The 25,863-nt window shown below is 43.8% G+C and overlaps 1 protein-coding gene across 2 annotated transcripts in view; it reads left to right on the top strand.

The window, feature by feature from the left end:
• Positions 1 to 25,863, top strand: part of LOC119379499 (actin-binding LIM protein 3) — a 618,577-nt gene that overhangs the window by 478,147 nt on the left and 114,567 nt on the right. For both annotated transcript variants that reach the window (XM_037648800.2, XM_037648799.2), the window contains 3 exons: positions 6,297 to 6,385; positions 21,026 to 21,095; positions 21,156 to 21,190. In XM_037648800.2, coding sequence (XP_037504728.1) covers positions 6,297 to 6,385; positions 21,026 to 21,095; positions 21,156 to 21,190 — 194 coding nt within the window. The remainder of the gene's footprint in view (positions 1 to 6,296; positions 6,386 to 21,025; positions 21,096 to 21,155; positions 21,191 to 25,863) is intronic.

The raw sequence follows: 25,863 nt of genomic DNA, 5'->3' as shown, positions 1-25,863 counted from the left end.
ATTTTCATCATCTCATTGATCAGCTCTTGGCACCCTATATCGTTGTTTGTGATTTCAGTGCTCACAACACTCTGACACCCGCTGTGATGCGAGAGGCCGACTACTAGAACAATTTCTCCCGTGTTCCAGTGCGTGCCTCTTAAATAAAAAAGAGCCCACCTATTACAATGTCCATCATAACACATATTCAAGCGTACATAAGGCGAACTGCTTGACACATGTTTTTCATTTAACTTGTGAACATGGCTCCCATGTGGGAGCTGAAACGTCTTTTTCTCTGTGTTTTAATTTTCACTTTGGTCGGCGCAGTGCCTCGGGGTTTTTACCTTGACCATGTATCATCCCGACCAGACGGGCTTCCGTCAAACATTAAATTTCATAACACATATTCATCGATAGACTTGGTGCTTGGCTCTCCTACTCTTTTTGCCAACTTAGAATGGAACTTGATCAAGAATCCTTGTAGTAGTGACCATTTTCCTGCAACACTAAACTTATAACACAACATGAGCGTCCTCTGTATATCCCCCGATGAAAAATAGCATCCGCTGACTGGGAGAAATTTAAAGGGACGGTCTACAATCCTTCATCGCTTTTCTGTTTTGTATTGCAGTAGAAAGCGTGTACCGTCTGAAGTGTCCAACCTTGCAGTGGTTTCTCGGGAAAGTGAGTAGAAATTTTTAAAACAGAATTTTTCGATCTGCGTTCAGTCTCCTTCCATTGATGTTGGGATGCCCACAACGCTGGTTGGTGGATGCAATGACGATAGTAGCGCCGGTGAAAGTTGAAAACTGGTACCACATGCAGTTTCTGCAGGCTTCATTAGCTTTTGTTTAATAATAAAACAAATACCGTAGTGGTCGTTTAAAGCACGCAAACTGTCAAATAAAGTATCATTACCACAGTCTCTCCACCTTTATTTAGTCAGCCTGAAAAAACACCGCAGTCTAACGGAAAACTTGGTCTGTTCCAGCAACACTGGTACGCTGGGGTTGTGAAACAAACTGTAGTGGTTCTACTCATGCCAAATGTGCAACTAAAACGAACATGAGACGTGCTTCTCAGAAGAACAGAAGGTCCCTGCTGTTTTTCAGTTATGTTTAGGGGTTCTGTGTTGCATATGCGAAAAAAGCCCTTTTTCCTGCTAAAAAAATGCACTTCTTCCTGCTCCAAAACAGCTTCAGTCAGTTGCATCACTGTTGCGGACAATTAGCATCATCATATAAATGGATTATTTTTCTTCTATCGCTTTTTGTTTATTTTTTTTTTCCACGGTGGAGGGAGCTCTGAAGTGCCACTTAAGTTAAGAGGGCAGAGCGCTTGTTGCTTCAAACATGGCGTCAACATCGCGTGCACCTGCCTCTCGGAAACAGCAAATTTCAGCGGATTCCGACAGTCTGAGTCAGAATATTTTGATGGTGGCAGCAGCGCAGACTCCGACGATTATTTTGACTAATGGGGCTTGAGCGCAGACAGCGAAAGTATGTGAAACAGCCACGGAAAGTCAACGCGTACCCACCTGCAAGTGCCGTTCTTATCTCCGAACTGAGTCGTCGCTGCTGCGCTTCACATTATCCAAGCATGTTCAGACATTTCTGATTTTTATGAAATCATTGTATGTTGATTTCACTGGAATATCAAACCAGTTATTTGTATCCTAAAAACAATTTCTTGAACAAAAAAAAAAGACATATTTAAGTGCACAATTGCAAGTACTACAGTTGCCAATTAATGTCGAATTTTGTTTTGAATGTTTTGAATTTGCAAGTTTGCACTTTTGCAACTGTTATTTGTTTTTAGATTTGATTGAAGGCTTTTTAATGTTCTTGGAATGTGGTGGAAATGGCTTACCCTGAGCTACAGTCCTTGGAATATACTGGCTAGTCTGCCGTCTCCACTCTCTGCCGCGGCCGCTTGGTAATGCATGCGCCGGTGGCGCTGCGAGCACTCGGAGTTCCTTGAGCAGGCGCCCCTTCCGCGACTCCCACATACGGGCGGCACAACCGCGATTTTGCGTTTTCTTACATTTTCACGTCAAATGTCTGTGGTGTTTCCTTTTATTACAAAGGTGATACTGTGTACACACAAGTAATGGTGCTTTATGGCTCCAGCTTGGGCGCCCACCTTCTCACTTTTTGGTCGGCTTTCAGCCTGAACTAGGAATGAACCCATCTGTTTCTGCTTTCTCGCGCAAAGCCGCTGTACATTGATGGTCGCTTTTTGGAGGGACACTTTAGGTTCTTTCTCCATGGTCTAGCCATCTTATTTTTTATTACGCATGTCTATCTTCTTTAATTATCTTTAATTAAGACGTGTGCTCGCTCCTTGCTTGCGAAAGGGAAACCTGTACCGGAACCTAAACTTGACAAGGCAAACTAAAAAGAAATGCGGTAAGCAGTGCAGGTGCATCATGTGTTTTCACTGTTCAGGAAACTTGACGGGTTTCGAGCACCTTGTACTGCTCTGAGAGAGTCGCCCCTATACCTCAAGAAAAGCAAAAGTAGCAAAGAAAAGAATTAAGCAGCGCGAAACAAGTGGGGTGGGCGAGCTGTGGACAAAATGACATTGAACGACACATCTGGTTGAACATTTTTTGTGCCGCAAATGTGCCCTTCATGAGCACACGAAATGGTGATAAAGACAACAAAACATTTTCAGTAGTACAATAGCATTTCTTTCTGTGCTGTGTACGACGGTAAAGATCCTGATTATTGTCAACTGTTTTTTGCAATGCACACATCACGCCTATTTCGCGCTCCCTGCCCAAGAGACAAAAAAACTCTTTTTTTGTTTACTTTGATTCTATTATAACGTTTTGTGTCACTTTTTTCTCTCTCTCTCTCTTTTCCTGTCTCCCACGCAGAGTAGCAAGTCAGCGATTTGCATATGCCAGCTAAATTGTCTGCTTTTCAATAAAGAGTCCTCTCTCTCTCCTGCCTGCAACAGTGTTACTAAAGACTGAACTTATGTAGATTCAACGGAGGAGGCAAAAAGCGAAATACAACGCAAATCATGAAAGCCAACCTACTTTTTATTTTATAGTTTCGAACTTCGTGGCAAGTAGTCTTGAAAGGAAAAGATCCCATATATCGGTTCTTCGGCTGATGCACATTAGTGGTAGCATTTTGTGCCAATCTTCTGCTGTGAATGTCTCAGCCAGTGTCAGGAACATTTTATTTGTCGTGTCATTATACTGTCTGACAGTAAATTCATTCGAGCGAAATATTATAAACTTTGCTTATTGTGGAAAAATAAAAAAAATCTTTTGATATCTGTAATGAATGTACTCTCTGAAAATGAGAATAGCATTGCATTTTCTTTTCTCCGTAACACATTGTGATTCAGATACTTAGCGCAGTAAATATATTTGAAATAATGTTTTCATTCTCAGAATTGTTTACGCGGGGGAGAACTGATCATACTATTGATTGGTACCTTTGTGAGAATAAGTTAATAGTGTTTATATTATAATGGCAGCCTTGTGATAACAGTAACTCCTAAATACAAAAAAGTCAGAATCTTCCACCATTTGGTTTTGTTTCTAGCAAACGCGTACTTTTAAATGAGTGGCTGGATGCGCCACTGATTTTAATGGGATTGCAACCGTGTCCCTACGAGAGACGACGTTGAATGCAATGCTTGGCCGGATCAAGAGGTTCCAGCCTCTGCCCACACGAAGAGAATGAAAATGAGTGGTTAGACACAATGGATGTCAGCGCTCCCTGTGCATGCATCAGTGGCGTGGACAGGGCCTTGCACGGCAGACTAGCCAGTATATTCTAGGGCTGTCTTCTGATGTATGGATGTACAGTCGCACTCAATATGACTTTCAACACTGGAATGCGTGGCCTCACAAGCTTTAAGATCACCCATGGCTTCCGCTGTTTGTTATTTCCACAACCAAGCACTGTTCATACAATTTGGGGATGATCCCAAATAAGAAAATGTAATTTAGTTGTGGCATGTTGTAGCCACGCGCTCCCGTGTTGCAAGTCATATTATGACTGTACATGTGACAAAGACTGCTCCACCAAATAAGTATTTTTTTTGCCTGTGCCACGACTTGTTCCAAAAGATTGAATGGCATTTTCACAACTTTTAAAGGGCCTAAGAGGATCTATTTTGCTGAGCTAGTTAGTTTAACAGGGCCACTGACAGCTAAGTTTCTGTTTATGACTTTATGACTTTTATGCTTTAATGAGTATGTACGTAATTTGGTAATCACGAGATTGAATGGTAAATGTTCTAACCTGGCATAAACTTAATGCAAGCACCATTAATTATGATCAGTTTTGACGTCACTTGAGAACGACTGCCTCAAGTCATATGGCTCCCCACTGCAGTGGAGCATTGTAAGATCACATGTGCTCAAATTTCAGTTGCCTTGAACCGAGTGGAGCAGCTTGGCTGCTGAAATCTGGACCATTCCGAAATTCCTGACGAACCTTGACTGATGTATCCCAATTTCTTCGAACATTGCACCCCAGTCCCTTAACGGAATACATTGTAAATACTAAATGATGACCTACCTGTCTAGCCCTGATGCAACGGTCAACAAGAACATATCTTATCTAGAAAAAAAAATCCTCACTATGCCGCTTAAAATGGCCCCGGGAACCAGACTAACTAGAGAGACAGTAGAGTGAGAAGGCCACGTTTAAGTGGTGGGTGTCATCCGCAAGATTGTCTGTGGAAAGAGGGAACTAAACCTATCATGCTGCCTATGCAGGTGCACACTTGCACTTACTTGAAAGCCATTTTAAAATTGTGCCAAAGTATAGCACTGTGCTGCGCATACATGTCGGTAGTTCAGTATATGCGCCCCTAAAAGTCCCGACTGTATTTGTGCCATTGAAATTTGGCTGACACAGGGTTTTGAATTACAGGCAGTGCATACTGTGGAGAGCAAGCGTTTTTATTTGCGCCCTATAATGACATAGTATTTGCTTGAGTAAGTGTCACAGCTATGTACGGTGTAAACTTGACGGTGCATACTCGCTGATGATTAAAGCATAGTTGCAACGAATGTCTCCATAGAGCTTAATGTATTCGCTAATTACTTATGTTGTCGCAGCTTCTCATGTGCCTGCCAGTAAGTGCAACTGTGCCCCTCTATTTGCAGTGTAGCTGACACCATGCTGTACCGCAAAAGATCCTTCAGATTTTCTGTTACGGGATCTGACCAACCAATGATTATGACATAATGGCAGCCACTGTCGAATACACGAGTACAGCTTGTCACTTACAATCCCATTGCTTTAAGCATCAGCCATCTGCTCGGTGGTTCATGTGACTTGGAGTCTTCTTATGCAACAATCCAAACACACTTTGTGCCAAACCACGTTGCTTCAGAAGTATGAGCTGATGGAATGCATAACAAGAAAACAGCAGAGTGGATAGCCCCCGACATTCTAGTGAAAGCAATGCAGTTAGAGCAACAGAATGGATGGGAAACACATTTGAGGAGGTAGGATGATGTAAACATAACAAGGAATCAGCTTGTGCATTGCAGGGTAAATTGTAAATCATTGGGAGAGGCCTTCGTCCCACTGTGCACATGAGGATGATGCTTCCAGAAACCCAACAAGATATGCAGGAGTGGTGCACACACAGCAAAACGTACAGGACCACAAATAAGCGTCCCGTAACAGCATCAACGTAGTGCTTGCTGTGCCTATATGTGCACATGTGCATTGGGAAAAGCTGGATGAGTCATGTTCTCTGCCACCATGTTGTAGTTTCTTGAAATGCTTATTGGTATTGCCCCCATGCACTATTGCACGGGCATATGAGAGAGCTGTTTTTTTTCCTGTGCTTTGGAAAAACTGGGTGCTTGAGGCAACACTTAGTATGGCAGTGCATCTATTTCTTTGCACACATCAGGAGATGCAAATTTGTACTTGGCAGCAATAGCTTGATTTGGGTGTCTTTAGTGCATTTTATAAACACCATCCAGTTGTACTTTGTGTTCTGTCCATACCCTCACTGTGAGATAAGATCAGGCAAAGGCTGATTTTGCCATTTAGTTCATGCTGTCATGGCAAAGAGCTAGCAGCAAGAGTTTCTTGGTCTATACAAGTATGAACAGACCAGCCCAACAGCAAGTACTTGTGAGCAAAAGTGAAGTAGGATTGAAGTGGGCAGACTGCTGTGTTGTTGTTGCACAGTCATGTGGTGACTGGTGTATGTGGGTTTCAAAGTTCTCTGGCTAGCCAGTGCAAGGAGTGACGCATTGCTCTCATTATTTCAAGACAAAGTATTTGAAATGCAATTGATGGTTAACTTGGTCTCTGCAGTGGTCTCATCCCTGCGTACAGTCCCCAAGCCAGGCTATGGTTTGGCTACCAAGTCAGCAACTTTGCCTGTGGGTGGTCGGGATTTTATGGTGAGTGCTTGGTTTGTTCTCTCACTGCTTGTCACTAAATCTTTATAACAGCCTCCTGATTTGCTGCTTTTACACCTGACAGAGTGGATCCAGTGGCACCATAGCAGGGCCTTGCGTGCCTTATAGTATAATGTCTTGCAATTGCGTACACATTTGTGACTCCTCTCAATGACATTTGTATGTTTTCTGGATTTCCTCAAAATACTAATTTTGAACACCCAGCAAGACATTGGCTGTAATATATCTGTGGCGATAGAAGAATCATTCTTTTTTGCAGCGTGAAGCATAGGAGGCATATTTTAGCTTTTTTTTTTTTTGAAGTTCTCAAAATTTGTCTTTTGTGTGAGCACTGCATGGCCACGTTCAAAACAATGGAGTTTAGTGCACTATAAAGTAAGAAGTAATGATCCAGTTGCTGTGAGTCTTGGGCTTGCTGCTACTGGGTGATTCCATGAAAGATCAAACACGCATGTCCGGTCAATATTTTTGTGTTGTCTTCTCTTTGTGTGTTGTGTGGGCGTAATCAAGCAGCCCACCTCCGCACAGACTATACATGAATAAAATCTGAGAATACACTTTTGTTGAAGACAAGCCACCAGAGTGAAGATTGTGGGGATCTCGAAAAGAGCTGCTCTTGGAACAAATGGATGCAGTACCTGCAGTCGTGCTACGAACAAACACGTGGACATTTATTAACTGCTTTTACGTAACAGGCAAATAACTGGTAACATGAAGAATAATTCAGAGAACATATCACGTGCAATGTACCACGAATGTGGCGTCGTCGACGTTCTACTCACCGTGGTAGTCCGCGGGAACGAGCCACGTTATCGCACCCACAGACCTCCCCAAGAGCCATTCCTCACTGACCATGCTTAACCCCAAAGAAGATAAAACCCTCATGCGCCTGCAACCTCCCTGAAAAAAGAAGCGCCATCAGTGTACAGGCACCTCCTTTGTCAAGGTGCGCGTCTTGGCCGGAAAGAGGAGCTCTGCTATAGCGGTCAGTGGGAAAGGTTCGCGAAATAAAGAATGTGAAAGAATAACAATAAATAAGACAATATAAGGTATACACATGCGAGTGGCATATTTTTGTCAAGTGTGAAAGTGCAAAAATGTACGGTACATAAACAGTGAATACACGAAAGTGCTCGCTTCTGATTGCAGTGCCGCTGCAAACTCGGTGGCGTTCAGAAATCGCTAGTTTTCAAGCGTGACGCACTAGCTTTTTAGAAGGTCGTGCAGGTGCCATCTTGTTTGTCCGCTTCTGGTTGTTTACTCGATTGGTGCACGGTGTGTGGTTGACCATGCTAGAGCCTATTTATGCGGTGGTTTGGCGTGCATCGGTATGCCGAGCTGCTGTGGCAGTAGTAGCAGAAACAGGTACAACAGCAGACAGCAGCCTACAGCGGTGAAAATCCGCAGTTTCCTGGTGGACACCCTAGAGGTGCTACTGCAGCTGCTGGGAAAGGAGGCAGAGGCAAAGGAACACAGTTGGCACTACTTTATATTTTTTAGGGACTTTAGCCATCACGTGAGCATAGCATGATCAGCATAGGCCCTTTTGGCCATTTTGTGAACAAAGCGAATGAGGACACATAATATTGACACCATGTCTTGACTGACATAAGCAATGTTTGATTCAAAATTTGTGATAAAATTGTGACCGGGGTTTTTTTTTTTTTCAAAATGAGCTTTTTTGAAAAATTTTTTTTATTTAACTATCTTTGTCTTCTTTTACACTGCCTGTAGGAAGGCTATCTTTTGCAGGAATGCTGGAAAGGCTTTGTTCTATCAGAGTTCTTCAATGCTTTTCTGGTCACGAAATTCCACCTGCAGTTTTATACAGGGACCGAGGCTGCCGCTAGGGTCGCCACGGTCAATGCGGTGGTACAGTGGCTAGAAGGAGAAGTGGGATTACCGCAAAACGGCATCTATGGGAAGGCATCCGCTAGGTGCCGCTCTCTGTTGCATATACACGTCAAGCTCGTGTGCATTTGTCCAGTCAAGAGTGATCAGTTGAGCTTCGACGTGCCCGTAAAGTGCTTGATACATGTGAAACTCTTTGTTGACGTGGTTAGCTACTTTTGCAGTGCGACATCCTAGAGGAGTTTGCACTGGATGTGGGGCAATTCGCTGGCCAGGCTTGTAAAATGTGCTGGCGGCAAAGCGACTGTTTTGTTCCCGGCTGCGTGAGTGGTTACAAATCCTGCAAGCAAAAACTTTCACTGTTCGGCGTGCCTAAAGAAGAGGAGCTGTTTTTGAAGTGGTAGCGGAACATACCCAGAGCTGACAAGCCGCTGGAGAGAAATGCAGCAGTATGTGAGTTGCATTTTGATCTGCAATTTGTGTGGCGGCATTTCGAGCATGTAATACAAGGCGAATTGGTGCGCGTTGATCGGGCCAGGCCGGTTCTCCTGCCAAACGCAGTGCGGTCTATATTTCCCAATTTGCCAAAATACCTCTCGAAGCCAGTTCCGAAGAAAAGAAGTGCACGGGAAAAGCCAGCATCACAGCCCTCGTCGCCCAAAAGAAGACGTCGCATGGACGGAACGTGTTGCCTATCTGAAGTTGTTGAAGCTGAAGAATTCCGTGCTCCTGTTGATGCTCCACCTGCACATGTTCTAGAAGTTCTGAATGTGCCACTTCTGACCAACCAGTGGGCGAAGCACGTGTTCAGCGATAATCCCCTTCACGTGGCCTATAGCGTGTGTTTACCTGGAAAAGACATGAGCCTGCTTCATGCGCTGAAAATGGTGGTGTTTAGATGCATCGAAAGTGTGATAAAACATGAAGTGTTTATGTGGGGTGTTGAGGTCGCGCTTGATGTGCCAAGAGATCCAGCATCCATTTTGCAATCGGTCGACAGCCTGCATGCTTGCACTGGAGTAGGGCTGAGTGCAGAATTTCCACTAGCATGCTCCAACACAAATTCGAAGCAATGGAATGATACTTTGTACCACATTAGGTGTAAAGGTGTATCGAGCCAGAGTGAGAGATGCTGCGTGTCACGCAAGTATCTGAGGGGACTCTTGGTTAACCAAAGGTGCCGGGCGAAGCAAACGAAGAAGACTAGAAGAAATACCTCATCAAAGCTGAGTGAAGACTCGGGCAGTGCGACGCCTTAGAACCAAGGTGCAGTCGCTAGAGCAAGTGATCTCCCAAATGAAGGAAGAAAATGAGGCAATTGAAGAAGCCACCCTACTGAAGAAATTCGGTCAGCTTCCACCTAAGCTGCCGTTATTCAGTGTTTTGAGGCTGCGACACGAAAATCTCCAAAGAGCATGTGGCATAACCCTGAATAGCTCCTTAAATGCATAATTATGCGCATGAAGACGGCTGTATGAGCTGAGAGAGGAAAAAATCTTGGTGCTACCAAGTCGCAGCTGCCCCAAAAAGTACACGAAGCAGTACGTTTGGTTTTAATCGCAATGTGCTTTCAGGAATAGCCAAAAAAATAGAAAAAATGACAGAATTTTAGCGTCACGGTGGACTCATCATCGATGAGATGAAGTTGGCTGAGAATTTTGCTGTTAAAGGTGGCTCGGGTAAAATTGACGGCTTTGTCGACCTGGGTCCTTTTACACCTGAGCCCGAAAAAACAGTTGCATGCGACCACAGTTTGGTGATCCTTTTCTAGCCACTTTCAGGGTTGTGGCACCAGATTCTTGGTGTATTTGCATTCCAAGGAAATGTGAAGGCACCGCTGCTTTTGAAGATCATTCTTGCCGAGAAGGCTGGCCTCAGGGTGGACTACGTAACTTGTGACGTCATGGAATCATGCGATGTGGCGGCAGTTCGGCATTTCCGCAACTGCAATTAAGCCATCGGCGGCTCACCCAGCTGGAGATAACAGGCGTCTATGTTTTCTTTCTCGGACTTCCTGCACCTAGTGAAGTGCATCCGGAATGGCTTCATAAAGACAGGCTATAGGACGCCGCATGGTCATGTAGATGTGACGCCAATTAAAATAGCCCATGAACTAGACAAATGTGCAACTACGCTCAAGGTGATGCCCAAAATCACGGATGTGCGTGTACACCCAAACAATTTTGAAAAAAATGAAGGTGAACCTTGCTTTCCATCATTCCAGCCTAGAAGTTCTCCGGGGCCTTTTTTTCTACAAATGTCAGATTGTAAAACAGTGTTGCTATAGTGACCAGACAGAGAAGTTTGTTGATTTCATGCTCAAATTAATCAACGTGATGACATCAAGAGTGCCATCAGGTGCCCTGAAGCCCAATTCAAAGGAAGCACAGCTGTTGAATGACACCTTAGAGTACATAAACAAGTGGAAGCATGCACAGAACCATCCAAGGGAGTTTTTTTTTTCACCTGGCACAGCAGAAGAGCTGCATGTAAGCTTGAAGGCTACTTTGGAGCTACTGGAATACCTGACAAAGCAGGTAGGCTTCAAGTGCCTCTTAACATCCCGTCTCAGCCAAGACCCGCTGGAGAAGCTTTTTGGGGTAATAAGGCAGTTCTCGGGGTGCAATGATCACCCGACGTCAGCACAGTTCCTAACAACTGTGAACTGCCTCGATTTCTATAACTTGGTGAAAGCTCCCGGCTCCGGAAACACAGCAGGCAGCACACTCGTATCATTGGTGGGACCAAATGAGGTAGCAAGTAAGATGGACAATTTAATAGATGCCGGCAAATTGGAAGATGCATCCAGTGTACTTGATGCATCGACAGAAGTGACGGACCACATCTATCCGCAGCAGACCAGTGATGCAAGGTTGGTCTACTACTTGGCTGGATATGTCGCTAGGCGCAAGGTCCTGACAACAAAGTGCCAAGATTGCTTCCAACTACTGCTGACATCAGCGGAGCAAGCAGACGAGGGTATTTCATCTTTTACATCATTCTGTGATCGAGGCGGGCTGCTCTACCCTTCAAGAGAACTGTTTTCGTTTTTTGAAGCCTTGGAGGACACCTTCACATTATGGTTTAGTTGGAATAAGCTTGATAAGGACAGCCTCTCAGAAATGGTGCACCACTTGCTAAATGTGCTGCTAGTAGGTTGTGAGATGCACAAGAAAAATTTGACCAGCAACCTAGTCAAGGTCTTTATCAAGACTTTATTTTTACACTAAGTCACTAAACAAGGAGAGGACGTCAACAAGAGAAAAGAGGAAGCACTTGAAACTTCGACAGTTTTTTATTACTTTTTTCTAATAATTCCTTATTTGGAACACGAGGGGAGCTAATAAACATTTGGTGAATGTTTACTGTTGGCGTAGTTTCACCATATTAATTGTGGCAAAAATAAGTAAGGCTCACGTCAAGGTGGATAGTAGGCTGGTTAATTTGCATTCATATTTAAAAACGCTTTAGGGAGCAAACATGTTATAATGAAATTGCAAAGAAATAGTAGAGGAAAGAAGATGGCTTTTCAAGGGTTCATTTTCCTTTCCTTGGCATTATTGTCTGTTAGTTCTAATTAAAGAAATAGTAAGGAACTCAAGAACATGTTTTTGGGTGAGTTGGTGCCTGAGTTCACTAAACATGTTGGTGCTCCTCTGTCTTTTTTTTTTTTCGTGTTTTTAGCTTTGCACCAAAATTAACAAGTTTAGCAAATAGTAAAGAGGTAATTTTCGCAGTGTCGCTACAAATCTTAGTCGCAGTGCATGCCATAAAGAAAAGGACACGGGAGTCTGGAGGTTTGCGTTACACTGGGCGCACAAAAAAAAGGGGGGGAAAACAAAATTGTTTAGGCAGTAAGCAACTTCTTTTACCCAACGACTCAACTATAAATGCGTTAGTTACTCGTGGAAAGTGCCAGCGCAAGTAAAAACTAACGGTGCTAACGCAAAATTCATAAAAACCCACAACTACGCCAGCAGCGTGCCGATGTGAAAGTGGGTGCGAGCGCCACCTAGGCCATGAATCACCGTGGCACACGCAGGCGACGGCTCCCTGATCACACTTCTCCTTCTAGCCACTGTAGTGGTGGTATGCATGCACGTGCTGCAATCGGCTGAATGCTGTGCCGGTTCGAGGCAAGGGTTCATCTTGCACCAAACCGCGATAATTCAACTACCACTGACACTACCAGTGACCTGACATACAATGTGATTGTTGCATACGTGTGCAAAAAACTTACTTTCGTGATTGTTTTTTAGAGATCAAGGCTGCGATGGATCCACTCGGGCCGATGCAGCAATATTAGCTCTATATGTTGTTCCAGCGAGGTTACTTACCTCAGGCAGTGGAGCACGAGATATTCAGGCACGGGATATTTACTTAAACTTGTGACACTGCACAAGCCTTACGAACCCTCCAACTCGGAAACTGAAGTCTCGCAGCGGGAGTTGAACCAGTGCCGATCGCACTATTTACAATCACGCCGTTTACGCCGTGGGAGTTTGCCACGGCCGCATTACGAAAAAGAAAAGCTCTACATTCCTACGTTTACAGTTTATAAAAGCTATCTTGCAGCCTACCTTACAGAGCTTCGCAAGGCAACGTTCGTGTGCCACGTGAATACCCGCTGTTCTCTAGGACTTAATAGACCTTTTTCAAGCAATCCCAGAACCCCCCGCGGGCACGCGAAGCACTATGGGAAAAGTGTGTACGGCGAGCCCGCCGGCTGTTCCGTCGCTCGCTGCTCGTTGGCGCCGTGGGAGCTTACCGAACGAAAGAAACGCGTCGCCGCTGGTTGACTGTTATTAAATCATAAATACTACTTATGTCTGAACGCACCTGCATGTATCTCTACGCATGAAATGCAAAAGGAATGATGTAGTCAGTGTAGGTATTACCGAGCGTATGTATACCGGATGTAGCAGTTAAGCGGCATGCGAGTTATCACGTGCCAATACATGCAGTAAAAACATGCTATCGTGAGCAGTGTGAGCTACAACACCGAATTCGTATTTATTCAATGATTACTTGTTCACAAGCCACTATGACATTTAATGCCATAGTGGCTCGTGATCGTGTTTAACCAAACATAGAGAGGTGTTGCAGTGTTCAGGTATACAGATGATTATTTGATCTTAATTGACAAGTCACACACTGTACAAAGAAGTGAGCACATTCTAAATGCGTTTAAAGAAAAAGGGATGGGACTAGAATTCACTTGCGAGATGCCTTGCTCTGATTTTAAGTTTCACTGCGGAGCATGTTTGCGGGCAGTATAGCCAGCGTTCAGCGAAATCTGTGTTTATTTTGCGTCGGCACATTCAAATGTTGTTTAACGAGGAATTGTGATGTCATGATTACGCACAGCATTGGAAAATAATATGCGCACACAAGATGAGCAGTAGTTTCCAGCTGCAAAGTGATCAAAGAGATCTCCTGCATATCGTTGTATCGGTTTGGGAAAATCTGTTCGCATGGCAAAGAAAGATTAACACGGAGTCCTCCATACGTAAATAATGAAGAAACTAGAAATATTGCAGTTATTCCATATATGTACAAGAAGTCGCATGGCCTGAAAAACGTAGGGAAGCGATGTGGGGGTGAAGGCTTTGTTTGCCGCCTCAAATAAGCTTAGTCGCATTAAGGTCGCAGGGGTCTACGGTGGGCAAAGAAAAATGCGGTCAGACGCATGCCAATTGTTTTGTAAATTGTGTAGGAGTTAACCGCAAATTTCTCTTTCTTGTGTCCACATGTACATCGTCAAGACTGGTCGATGTATTAATACCCGCCTCAGCGAGTATCGAAATTCATTGAATGGAGCCGTCTCATCTCGCCTCGCTATGTCAGTCATGAAAATGTAATCCCATCTTCAAAAGCACAGTAATTTTGTACCATCAACCTAATCAGACAACGCGAGAAATTTCTGAGGCATATCATGTCACAAATAACGCCACACTTTGTGTCAGTCAACCTTCTCAGTCGTTACAAGACAAGAAATTCAACTTTATTATTCAACTGTAAGCACGCGTCTTGGTTGTTTGACTTTTTGTTCCTCTTTATGACACGCGCGACGCACTCCCATTTTTGTATACAGTGAAACCTCGTTAATACGTACCTGCCGGGAACGCGGCATAACTACGCACTAATCAGTAGTACGCATTAACCACCAAGTACAAATTTGCCTCTCCTGGCGTACGCCATCGCCGCCAGCAAAGAAAAAAAGAGTGCCGCAGCAAATATTGCCTAAACTACCCACTGCAACGCCTTTTCTTTCTTTTTGCCAAAGTGGAGAGAAGATCCTGGCACTCTCGCACGACTGCCCGATAGCGCGCGGTGGCCGCCACGCGGCCCACGCCAAAGAGCATTTCGAAACTATTACAGGGTCCGGGATACTCAGTGCCCGACATAGCGACAGAACAGACAGTGTCTGCATTCCGCGATAAATGTGTATGCGTCTGTGCCGCGATCTACTACTAAACGAAAACGGACACGCGGAACGGCTGCGTGGAGCCGATCGTCTCCTGGGTAGTTGCGTGCAGCGCGTCGCCTACTTGGCTCACGCCGTCACTGCCGGGCCGCTTGCCATACCGCACGCGCGCATTAGTCGCGGGAGTGTTCTTCGTGCCCGCTTCGCTCCAGACCTTGCACAGATGCGGCGAGTAGCTTGTTCAGATTACGCGGCCATGTCGTGCTTCCTCCGCGACGCTGTAGTGGTCCTGGCAGCAGACGGAGGTTTGTTGGGTGGTCGCCTAATAAAAGCGTGCAATATGGTTACAACAGCGCTATGCTTGCTGTACTGTACGCGTGCGTTTAGCGTGATAGCGTCAATGCAGCGAGATTTCACGGCGTCCGCGCCCCGCAGCGCTCAACTCCGTAACAGCGATCTGCTTTCGTTTCTACAAAGCAGTGCGCGCTTGAACACAGCCCCGCACGAGGTGGCAGCGATCGGCGGCCCAGCACGTTCAGGTTGTGGCCAAATAAAACCTTGCAGTATGCTTAAAGTAGCGCTGCGCTGCACGCGAGCCCGAGCAGATAGCTGAAGATACTTATTGTGATAAGGCTGTCGGCGCTAAGTCATGCTGGCGCGTTTGTCGGTGGCCGCCGCTTCGCCTTCGTTCTTTCCCGATGCTTACCTGCAAAGGCGTCGCCGCAATCGCGCGGAAGTCGGAATCGGTGATCGACCGATCTCCGCATGTCTCGAAAAGACGGGAAACCTTTGGCGCCACACTGTGGCGTCGAGAATTTCACTGGTGCAGCAAAATTTTATGGCAGAAAAAGTTATCGCGGTACGCGTAGGTACGCACTAACCGGTAGGCATAGGGCGAACCACTACGGCTTAAGCGGTCAGCGAATGCATTGGGCTTTATGGGACTCGGCCGGGGATTCGTCGCAACTACGTTTTAACCGTTAGTACATTTAAAGCGGGTACGTATTAATGAGGTTTGACTGTATATGTTTTTTTTCACGCGTGCAATAAACTTTCAGTTGTGTGTGAACGCTTGTTTGTGCATTTCCTTCCTTGTACTGCTCCTTTCTTTTTTCGCTCTAAGTATTATTCCACTGACCCAGACTTCGACCTTATTGTATTATTCCAACCTGTAGTTATAGCACCAACGAATTAGTAGGCACATATTGTTCGTTACATTTATGGTGCGAGCGACGCAATGAATGTATCTCATTTCCCCAAATGCCGACTACACTTCCTAGTGTACTCTTTAAATATCAGAACCTCACACTGTACTCGTCGAGAGTGTCGATGGACGTTGATTCCAAATGCATCCACGAATCATAGACTGCTCCTGCACTTCATAGGCAACCAAGCTGTATTTTTTTTTTCATTTATGCCGTAAGGCGCGCGGGGCCAAAAAATAAATAAATAAAAGGTGACGCTTCTGAGCCGCTCAACTGGTCCAACAGTGGGACAGATAGAAATCGTCGAGAGGCTGTCGCAGCTAAACAGTGAAGTTCGTGATTGAATTGCGCAGTAACATGTTGCACCTTGCCAAATGCAGTGTGTCTAAGAAGTCCTGGCACGGCGCAAGCGGAAAGCTACAGCGCGAGGCCCGCGCGCTCGTTGCGGCGGCTGCTGTGGCGTACACACATTTCCCATGAGCGCTTGTGCGCCCGTTGGTGGCGCTCGTGTGCTTGAAAAAGGTCTATTAACCTAGCCTTTACTCTGAACCCACCGGCTGGAGCATGCACAAAGCTGTTGCTGCGCGCTTTCTGTCAGCTGGCCTCTGAAGCTATCCAGGACAAGAAAAGAACATGTGCACTGGGTCATCTGTCATCCAGTCTTTCTTATATACCCTAACTACCCAAAAACGTGTCAAGCTGAGGAAGATCACTCACGCCAATTGCGTCCATACTTCACTATAATTGCTTATTTCAATGCATATGTTTGAGAACATCACACTGTCGAGCCACTAATTTACAGTAAACAAAGCAAGAATGCTACGATTGAAAGAAAAAGATAGAAAAGCTTTTATTGGAAAAATATCTCTGAAAGCTATGAGTGACATTTTCCTAGAGCAGGAAAACTCTGCAATGCCAGTACATGAGGAAGCAAGCTGTGGCAAAAAACAAGGCAAACTCTGAATATAAAAATTTAAAAATTTGCCATTTTTTTAACAACGGCAAACAAGTAAACAATGCAAAGCACTTAATAAGCTGGAAAGAACCTAAAAAACTAGCAAGCTGTGAAATAAACAGCGCTGGCTTGCAAGTTTGCCTTCTCACATTGCAAAGACACATTTTCTCCATTCACTGTGAAGTCATCCTTTCGAATAACATCAGTGGCGTCAAAATGTTTCTCGCACACTCTAACGTGTTCAGAATCGGAGGTAAATCTGCCAGCTTCCTCTCGTGGTATTGCACGTTTCCATTCATCCCTCTCATCGGCAAATGAAACGACTCCTTTTCGCTCGTACCTCTGTAGCCAGAGTGACAACCCGGTGCACAGCAAGTCTTAGGCATTCACATACACCATCTGTGTCCTCGCACACATTTCTCATAGTTGCACAAGTTTTGAAAAACGAGGAAAACTGATCGCCGACGCCGCCCCCAGCTCTGCCTACGCTGGGGCGACATAGCAAGCTCTCCCCATAGCATTATGGAGGAGTTTCGTGACCAGAAAAGCATTGAAGGACTATGGTTCTATATTTGATACTTTTTCAAGTTTCTGTGTGAAATGGGAAACATGCCAAGGCGCATCAGAGTTAGCAAACTTTCTTGATTTGGACCATGTTTGCCATTTTTTCACATTTTTTTCTCTTGTGTACAGCATAAGGAAAGCAAGGATGTAATCCACAGTGATGTGCATTAAAACTAGCACAAAAAATTTTTTAGCCTACAGGCCAGGTTATCAATAGAGCAAAAGATGCCACTTGGCCCCAGGGGCTCGTGGCTACTTAACCACAAAGCCACCCGCCAAAATACCTTGGTTTTTAAAGTTTTTACTCACTCACTCACTAACTCTCGACACAACGTTTATACTTTGGCCGTCAAATCAGATAATATTGCGGTATGCAACAGTGGGACGCCCGCGCGGCCACCTTCAGATATTTTTTTGGTGTGCTGGGAGCGTTTCTTGGAAATAAAGTTTCGGATGTTCGATCTGTCGTAGAACTGGGGTGAGACAGCTGCGCATATTGTGCATTTTTAATACGATTCCGTTTTCGGAGGTTGAAATGGCTCCAGCCAAGTGTATAGAGAGCCCGACATTTCGGTCCCGATTCGGTTCCTAAGCCAAGCTGCTCCAAAAGCATAAAAATCGAAAAAATTGCACCAAACTGCTCCAAAACAGCCTCAAAAGCAAGAATTTTGATGCCCACGTCAGCTGTGTATAACAAAGAAAACGAGCCCTTAAAATTAACACTTCTTTCCTTCATTCATAGCAAGGGTCTCGTTCTGGCAGACTTGATGCTTTCAGATAGTATGCGAGGGAATATTGGTCAGCTGCCAGCTCGTAATAAGTTCACGTGCTATGCGATGCCAACAGGCAAAAAAAAGTGTTCCACACTCGCCGTCATGGCTACTGGCGGCGCTGACTGACGCTCCCACGTTTAAATGTACATATATACCCTATAAAGTGGACGGGGGGGATGGCCGCCGCGGTAGCTCAGTTGGTAGAGCATCGGACGCGTTATTCGAAGGTCGCAGGTTCGGTCCCTGCCCGCGGCAAGCTATCTTTTCGTCCACTATTCTTTCTTCACATTTACCTTGCATTTACTACTAATAACATCCCATATGCTTCCTTGGCATTATTGTCTGTTATTGCTCATTAATATCCTCTAGGGTAAACAACACATGTGCTGATGAGAAGTTTATGAATTTTACGATTAGCAATGATGTGTTGACAATGCTATTAATGCGTTATTACATGTTCGCACTTCATATGATTTTTAAATAACCACCAAAATACTACATATCAAGCTAATCTTATGATACACACAAAACCGGCACTTTCAGTTTCGGTTTCGTAAATGATGGGAGGTGTAACATTTTTGCTTGTATCTTTTGAAAGAAACTGCGTAAACAGAAACTTTATGCAGCAGAATGATGAGCGATAAATTGCGCATTTAACATGACCAAGAATCAAAACATATTTTGAAAAAAAATTTGCTTTTTCCACTTGGCCTCATATCTTAACGCTTAAGTCACTTAATCTACATTCAAGTCCTTTGATTCACGCTAATGTATGCTCGTTTCCTCTTGATTCACGTTCATTCCTACTCACTTGGCATCATCATATCTGTATTTCACGTCTCAAAACTTTTGCTACCATTCGTGATGCCACCAGAGAACATATTTTTCTACTGACGATCCATATAAGACTTTCACTTGAATAAGCTTTTCTATCATGGTAGCCATCGAGTGACTGTTGGAAGCACTGTTCTGTGCCTGCTCGTGCCTCTTGTGGTGCCACATGGCATGACTCTTGACAGCACCATCGAAGGAAGAGTATGGAACATTCTAGTGAACTCTTGAATGCCTAGTTTGTGGACACAAGGTTGCCCATAAGGAAGTTCTTGTGCTTCCCTTGTTGCAGTACCGTTTGAATGCATTCATGGTGACGTTTTTTGATGATCTGCATGGCACATTTGGCCAGTTCTTGCACACTAAACACCAAAATGACATCTCCACTATGATGTGCCTCATAATCATATGATTTGGGGACTTGTTTCATTGTTTGCGTGATTCGCCACATGAAACCCCACAATTTGTTTTTGTATTGTAACATGTAGCCAGCTGCTCTTGAATGCAATGACCACATTCTGGGTGGGCAAAAAAATTCTTTGTTGTAAATTTATTCATAGCACTGAAAACTCTTGTATTGCTTGGTCTATGCCAAAACAAACCACTAGTACAAAGCAGAAAGTAAAACAATGAATTGGTTTAGATTGATAAATCGTACTCTGAAAACGCTAATTTAATTAATTTCACCCTCATAGGCATATTAATGGAAGAGAAAATCAAGGTCAAAGTTTCATTTTTAAATTTCATGCCAAAATCTCTGTGTGTGACGTCATGGATTTCAAAGTAAGTTTTTCATATTTCAGCTACAGTGGATCAGTGAAAATAATTGAAACTTAGCACGTTTCTGGCTCAAATTTACGTAATTTTTTCCAACTACGTAGGCCCTAGTGGGCGCCGTCAGTGTGTATGACATCACGGCGGTTGGTGCCGGCATTTCACGCTGGCATCGCCACTCACATTTTGTTTTTGCATGTCTTCTCACGGTGAGCGTGGCGCTTTCAGTGTTGTGGTAGAGTACTTTACTAATGCATTTTTCTCTCTAGTGTCTCTTTAAGGGGGGACGTGGCAATGAAAACTATCTCGGTTATGTATGGAGAGAAAGTGATGAAAATTGGCATGCAGATGTGATATGGTGTGCTGATATCGTAACTGAAATCGGTTTTGAGCTATCTGTTGTAGTTTTTGAGTTACAGCACTTGATAGACTCTCATTGTCATCCCAAAATTAATTAATGAATTAGACATAAGTTTGTCAAGATTTTTGCATAAGGTTGTTCACAAGGGCCCATTCTGTGCCGTAAAGCTATTGGTTTATTTTTTAATGTTCAAATAAGCACACAAAAATTTTTTTGAAATTTCTTGTACATATTGTCTTACTTGCAACTTTTACGAAAAGCCAATTATAAAAATCTGTATGGCGTGCAGACAAATATGGACAGCTTTACGGCACTCACCAATGTCTCAGGATCTAAGCGCAGAAAACAGAATGGTTTTATCTTTACTTGTTATGAAATGGCAGAAGGATGACTGACAGCAACTGTTCAAAAAAATGAAAGCTGAGAATAGGGAGCTCAAAGAAAATGGAGCTAAAAGCTAAGAAAATGGAGCTAAAAGCTAAGAAAATGGAACTCGGAAGGAAGCTGGTTTTATTTTTTAATTGGAGAAATGCAGCTTTGTGGTTATCTTGAGCTCTATATGTCCTCCTAATGATGACTCCAATATGGTAGCACTGTGTCAAAGGAAAACTGGAGATTTGCATTTTCTAAAGCCCAATTTTCTCATAGTTTTTGATGACCGCACACTAGCAAAATGCTTTTTTTTTTCAACTTCTACTGCTTATTTTGGTCTAATATTTCACCATGACATAAAACATGGTCTCAGGATTGCAGAAAAAAATAAATAAAAAATTGAACATTTTGACCAAATTTACCATTCCCATTGCCACGTCCCCCCTTAAATGCCTACATGATCGTCAGCCTAAGCCCACGAGTGAGGCCTGTCTTCTTTTTGTGCTCAGGCTCAAGATTTGTCCTTCAGCAAGCTGGAAAAAACCCACAGCACAGAGTTCAGTTGTGGCAAGTCAGATGGTGAGTGCTGTCCACTCACGCAGAGACAAAGCTAACCAATGTGTACTTTCTCCTCCTCAGTGTCCGCAACTTCCGACCATGATGGTGCTGTTATGGTGAGTCCCATCATTTGTCCTCCTTCGTCACAGGGTTCGTACAGGTCCCCCTTGAAGGTTCCTTTTAATTGTGTAAGCATTCTAGTTAAAGTCCACAATGTGACCTGCGTTCTGTGGTAGGTTAGCATCATTGTTGCAAACATTCCATTTCAGAAGCAATATGACAGCACAAATCTGCACGCCCTCCATTTTGCAGGACTAGCGCGAGAAAAAAATGCTGTGAAAAGGGCACTAGAGGGAAACAATAAGTTAGTTTATACTGATATATTATACTCTGAGAACTCTAAAGTCGTTAATTTCTCTACCATAGGTTTATTAATAGACGAGAAAGTTTCTGTCAATAGTTTCAGTTCTAAATTTTCTGCTGAAATCTCCTCTGGTGACGTCATGGAGTTGAATTTTTTTTTTTCATATTTCGTCCACATTGGCTTAACAGAATTTCCTGAAACTTGATATGCTAAGCCCTGAGAAGACGTATTTCATTTTTACCAATTAGGAACTATGCAGTAAGTGCCATGGTGCGGGAAGGGGGCATCACCACTTGCATTTTCTTTGTGTGCATTTTCTCGCTTACGAAGTGACTTCTCACAGCAAGTGTGTTGTTTTTGGTATGGCAAAAGAGCAATTTACTTATATGAGAGAAATCGTTTTTCTCTTTAGTGTCCTTTTAATGAAGCGAAAAACACGTACTGGAGCTTTGGTGTCGGCTCCCTCTCGGTGTTGGCACTGCTTTCTTCATGCCTTGTCCTATCGTTCCCCACCAGTCTTCTCTTGCTCTCTATGCTTCTTACGACTTCTTCTGCATTTATGCTGCTTTTTTCCCCATCAAGCAAGCTATGCATCAGGTTAGGAAATGGTAATAATGTCAAGCCTAGCTAATACTAGATAAGTCTGTTGTCTGCTTTGAACTACTCTAGATGTGATCAAGGCTAGGCTTTTTTGCAGTGTAATAAGAATATAGGTGAAACTCAACCTAACAAAACACTATTTTACATAGTTCGCAATATAAGGAAGAAATTTACATTCCCAGGCAGGTACTCATAAGGGTCATTGTTGTCATCAACCTGAACTAACAAAACTGCCCTGCTTGAATCCGATCCAGTCCCACTTAGCAGCCATCCATGACAATTTTCATGTTCCCACGAACAAAAGCATGGCCTCTGAGATCTGTATCAAATATAGTACTTATGACATGCATAGCAGAAGTATGGCCTTTGAGATCTGTGTGTGTGATCCAGAGCTGTTGCTTTGGGCATGGGCTCATTGTCGGAGATGCTTCCATGCCATGTTTCCCATGGTCCGGTCATGTTGCTTTTGCATTTAATGTGTTTGTGAATTGTTGTGATGTGCCATGCCACAAAAGAGACCCACAAGACTTATGATGAAGTTTGTGCGTTCTGTTTTTTCTTGGCGGGTATACTTGGCCGCTGCCATCTTATCTTGAATTTTGAGGCTGTTCTGTGAAAGCGCCCTCTCTCCTCATTGCTGGTAATTTCGAGTTGCTGAGTGCGGCAGTGGGGGGCTCATTTGGAATTTCACGGTAGTAAAAACATCATTTCGATGCCGTTTTTTAGTCTTTAAAGAACTTGCGACAGAGCTTTAAAATTTTCTCCTTTGGAGCCTAAACAAACCTGATCACCAAGTTGTATGCAAAGTATGGGTGCTCTTCATTATTCTCATGTGCAGTAGTGCACACGTGATTGATGCATGCCAAGTGATCCGGCAGGCATATAGTGTTATGGTCATCCACTGTGGTGTCTCTAAAACGAAATGATCGGCTATAACAAAGGATTTCTATATTGGAAGCGTTACGGCACCGTTACAATGAATGGCACTGTTTAAAAAAGTATTTTCAAGTTCCCGAGAACTTTGTTGTATAGGCTAAGGGTTCCACTGCTGAACTCAAGAGTGCTGCGCATTCGGTTCCCAGCCAAGGTGGCCACATTTCAGTGGGAGCAAAATGCGAAAACACCTGTATGCTTACATGCAGGCGCTCAGTAGGGAACACCAGCAGATAGTTCACATTCAGAGTTGCCCACTACAGCTTACCTAATTGCACGTAAAACCCCAGAATTTAAATTTTTTATATCACAAGGCAATGACATGAACACCATTCAGCACATTACTGTTGCAAAAAGCCATTCTCCAACTGTGCTGCCAAAAGCTATGCATGAGAGAGCGCCCATGTTACTCCACTGAAGGCAAAGAGTGGTTCATATTTGGGCATTTGGCCATGGTGTGGTCTTCACAGTATTCTCAAGAAGTATAGAAATATGTATTGTACACTCAAACATTTGACTTATCATATTATAATTTCAAAGTCAGCACATCTCTAATAAGGCAGTAACAATAGAAGATAATTACTGTATACATTCGAGTAATGACTGCAGTTTTTCTTTTTTTCTGAGGGGAGCAACCAAAACGAAATAAACTTCTATTTTTGTAAATATATTTTCTGGTACTTCCTTTTTTTGTTAAACTACAGTTGCAAACTCATCGTGTCCTTGGACTTGCCTCTGTCCCAGACAGGGCTGGGCAGAGATACTCAGAAGAGTATTCCGGAATACAGATATCGACAAGGTGTTGCTTCGGGCTAGTTGGTAATCTATAATTACGAAATTTATAACGCGGAACTTCTACACAGGGGACAAAGGAACACGACGAGCATAAGCGCTAACTTCCAACTAACGTTTAATATCTGCGCTCGCAAATATATACAGTGAAAGAAAGAAAATAAAAGAAGAAACAGCTACAGCCACTCATCTGATTAGCACCACACGTGTTCGTTGCATTGCACTTTTACCAGCTGCCATCAAGATATCCCATTTCTCTTTGGGATAAGAGAAACTGCGGTGATTACGAGTGTGTCAGCGCACCATCCCTTCTCTTATCCCAAAGAGAAATGGGATATCTTGATGGCAGCTGGTAAAAGTGCAATGCAACGAACACGTGTGGTGCTAATCAGATGAGTGGCTGTAGCTGTTTCTTCTTTTATTTTCTTTCTTTCACTGTATATATTTGCGAGCGCAGATATTAAACGTTAGTTGGAAGTTAGCGCTTGTGCTCGTTGTGTTCCTTTGTCCCCTGTGTAGAAGTTCCGCGCTATAAATTTCGTAATTACAGATATCGAAATACATGAACTGGAAGCCTAAAATACAGATACTGAGATACATTTGCCTTTAACGTAACGGGATATTTCAGAGATACTTTTGCAATAAGACGAAAAAAGTATTCCGGAATACAGTTACAGCGATACACATACTGGAATACTTCTTTTATTTCAAGGATGCTCATACTACGCAAAGACACTTATTAGTGCAGCATAATGTTATAATTAAAGTTACAGGGCATAGAAACGTTCAGTTCATTTATTTATTTATTACAGTACCCTCAGCGCCATTAAGACATTGCAGGAGAGGGGGGTGGACAAAGTACATAATTAGTAATAATGACATAATTACAAGTATCAATTGCAATAAAGATACACTATTTCACAGCAACAGTAACAGGGATTGGACACCGAAATCAACATACTTGGCGAACAAACTAAGCTATGCTAGACACAGCACACTTTAAGCAAATCACTCGAATCACTAATGAACACCAGTGAATTGAGAAAAAGCACATTTATTTTGAAGATCCTTTGCTGAGAGGGTTGCTGTGTAGGCTTCTCAAATAGGCTGTCTTCTAACAGCGTTGGTTCAGCCTTAGCGCAAGACTCACGAAAGAAAAAAAAGTCTGTCTACCGCTGAAGGCGAGCACAAATTCGTGTTATAGTGAATAAATATCACCTTCATAGCCGTATTGCCCTGCAGCGTGGCGATATCTCTTCTCGGGTCATCTAGATACCGAAACACTTCCACCCTCACTTGGGTTGTTCTGACTGTTCAGGATCCGAAGTCTGTCCCCATTTTCGGAATCCTCAGCCGGTCTGACCCTCTTGGCTTCAATGAAGCTGTCACCACCACCGACACTACCAGCACCCATTTCAGAAAGCCGCAACAGGCGAAGTCGGCTCCGGCGGTGGGGGAGCCTGCTACCACAAAAGACCGTTTCACGCATGTAATCAATTAGGAACGCACCCTGACATTGGAGAGGTGGCTGAAAGTGCGTCAAAGATAGCCATCTTCAAGTCACTTTCGCCGCGACTACGGGAACTGCTTTTGGAAGTGTCGCCCCTTTGAGAAGTGAATGCACGTGAAGCATTACAAAGCCTGTTCCAAGGCGGTATCCGCGCGGGGGGTCGCGAAGTAACGCCTTGCCACCGGAAAAAAATTAGCTTTAGAAACAGCGCTAAAAGACGGGACAAAGAACACAAACCACGGCGCTGACTAACAACCAAATGTGTTTTATTCTTCCAGTCTGCATATATATACTCCGCCACAATCTCAAGGAAACAAAAGCACAGAAACAAAGAAAAATTGAATTAGCCTGCGCAGAGGCCAAAAATCCTCAATCGGACAGAAACGTCAACTCCTTCGGAAGGAGGGAGATCGAGGGGAGGCTGACACATGCTTCTCCGCCATTATAGATATGATACGCTTCAGAAATGACACGCGCCCGTTCATCATGGTACTTGGACAGGAAAATGGAATCTTTAAAAGATGGCTGGCAACCACATTCATTACAGTGAAGCGACAATTGACTATCTCTGGCTTGTTTACGGACGTTGT

The sequence above is a fragment of the Rhipicephalus sanguineus genome, chromosome 1 (genome assembly GCF_013339695.2).
Source record: "Rhipicephalus sanguineus isolate Rsan-2018 chromosome 1, BIME_Rsan_1.4, whole genome shotgun sequence".
NCBI lineage: Eukaryota > Metazoa > Arthropoda > Arachnida > Ixodida > Ixodidae > Rhipicephalus > Rhipicephalus sanguineus.
The sequence above is the reverse complement of the archived record's forward strand: the minus strand, read 5'-3'. Positions and strand labels throughout refer to the sequence as shown.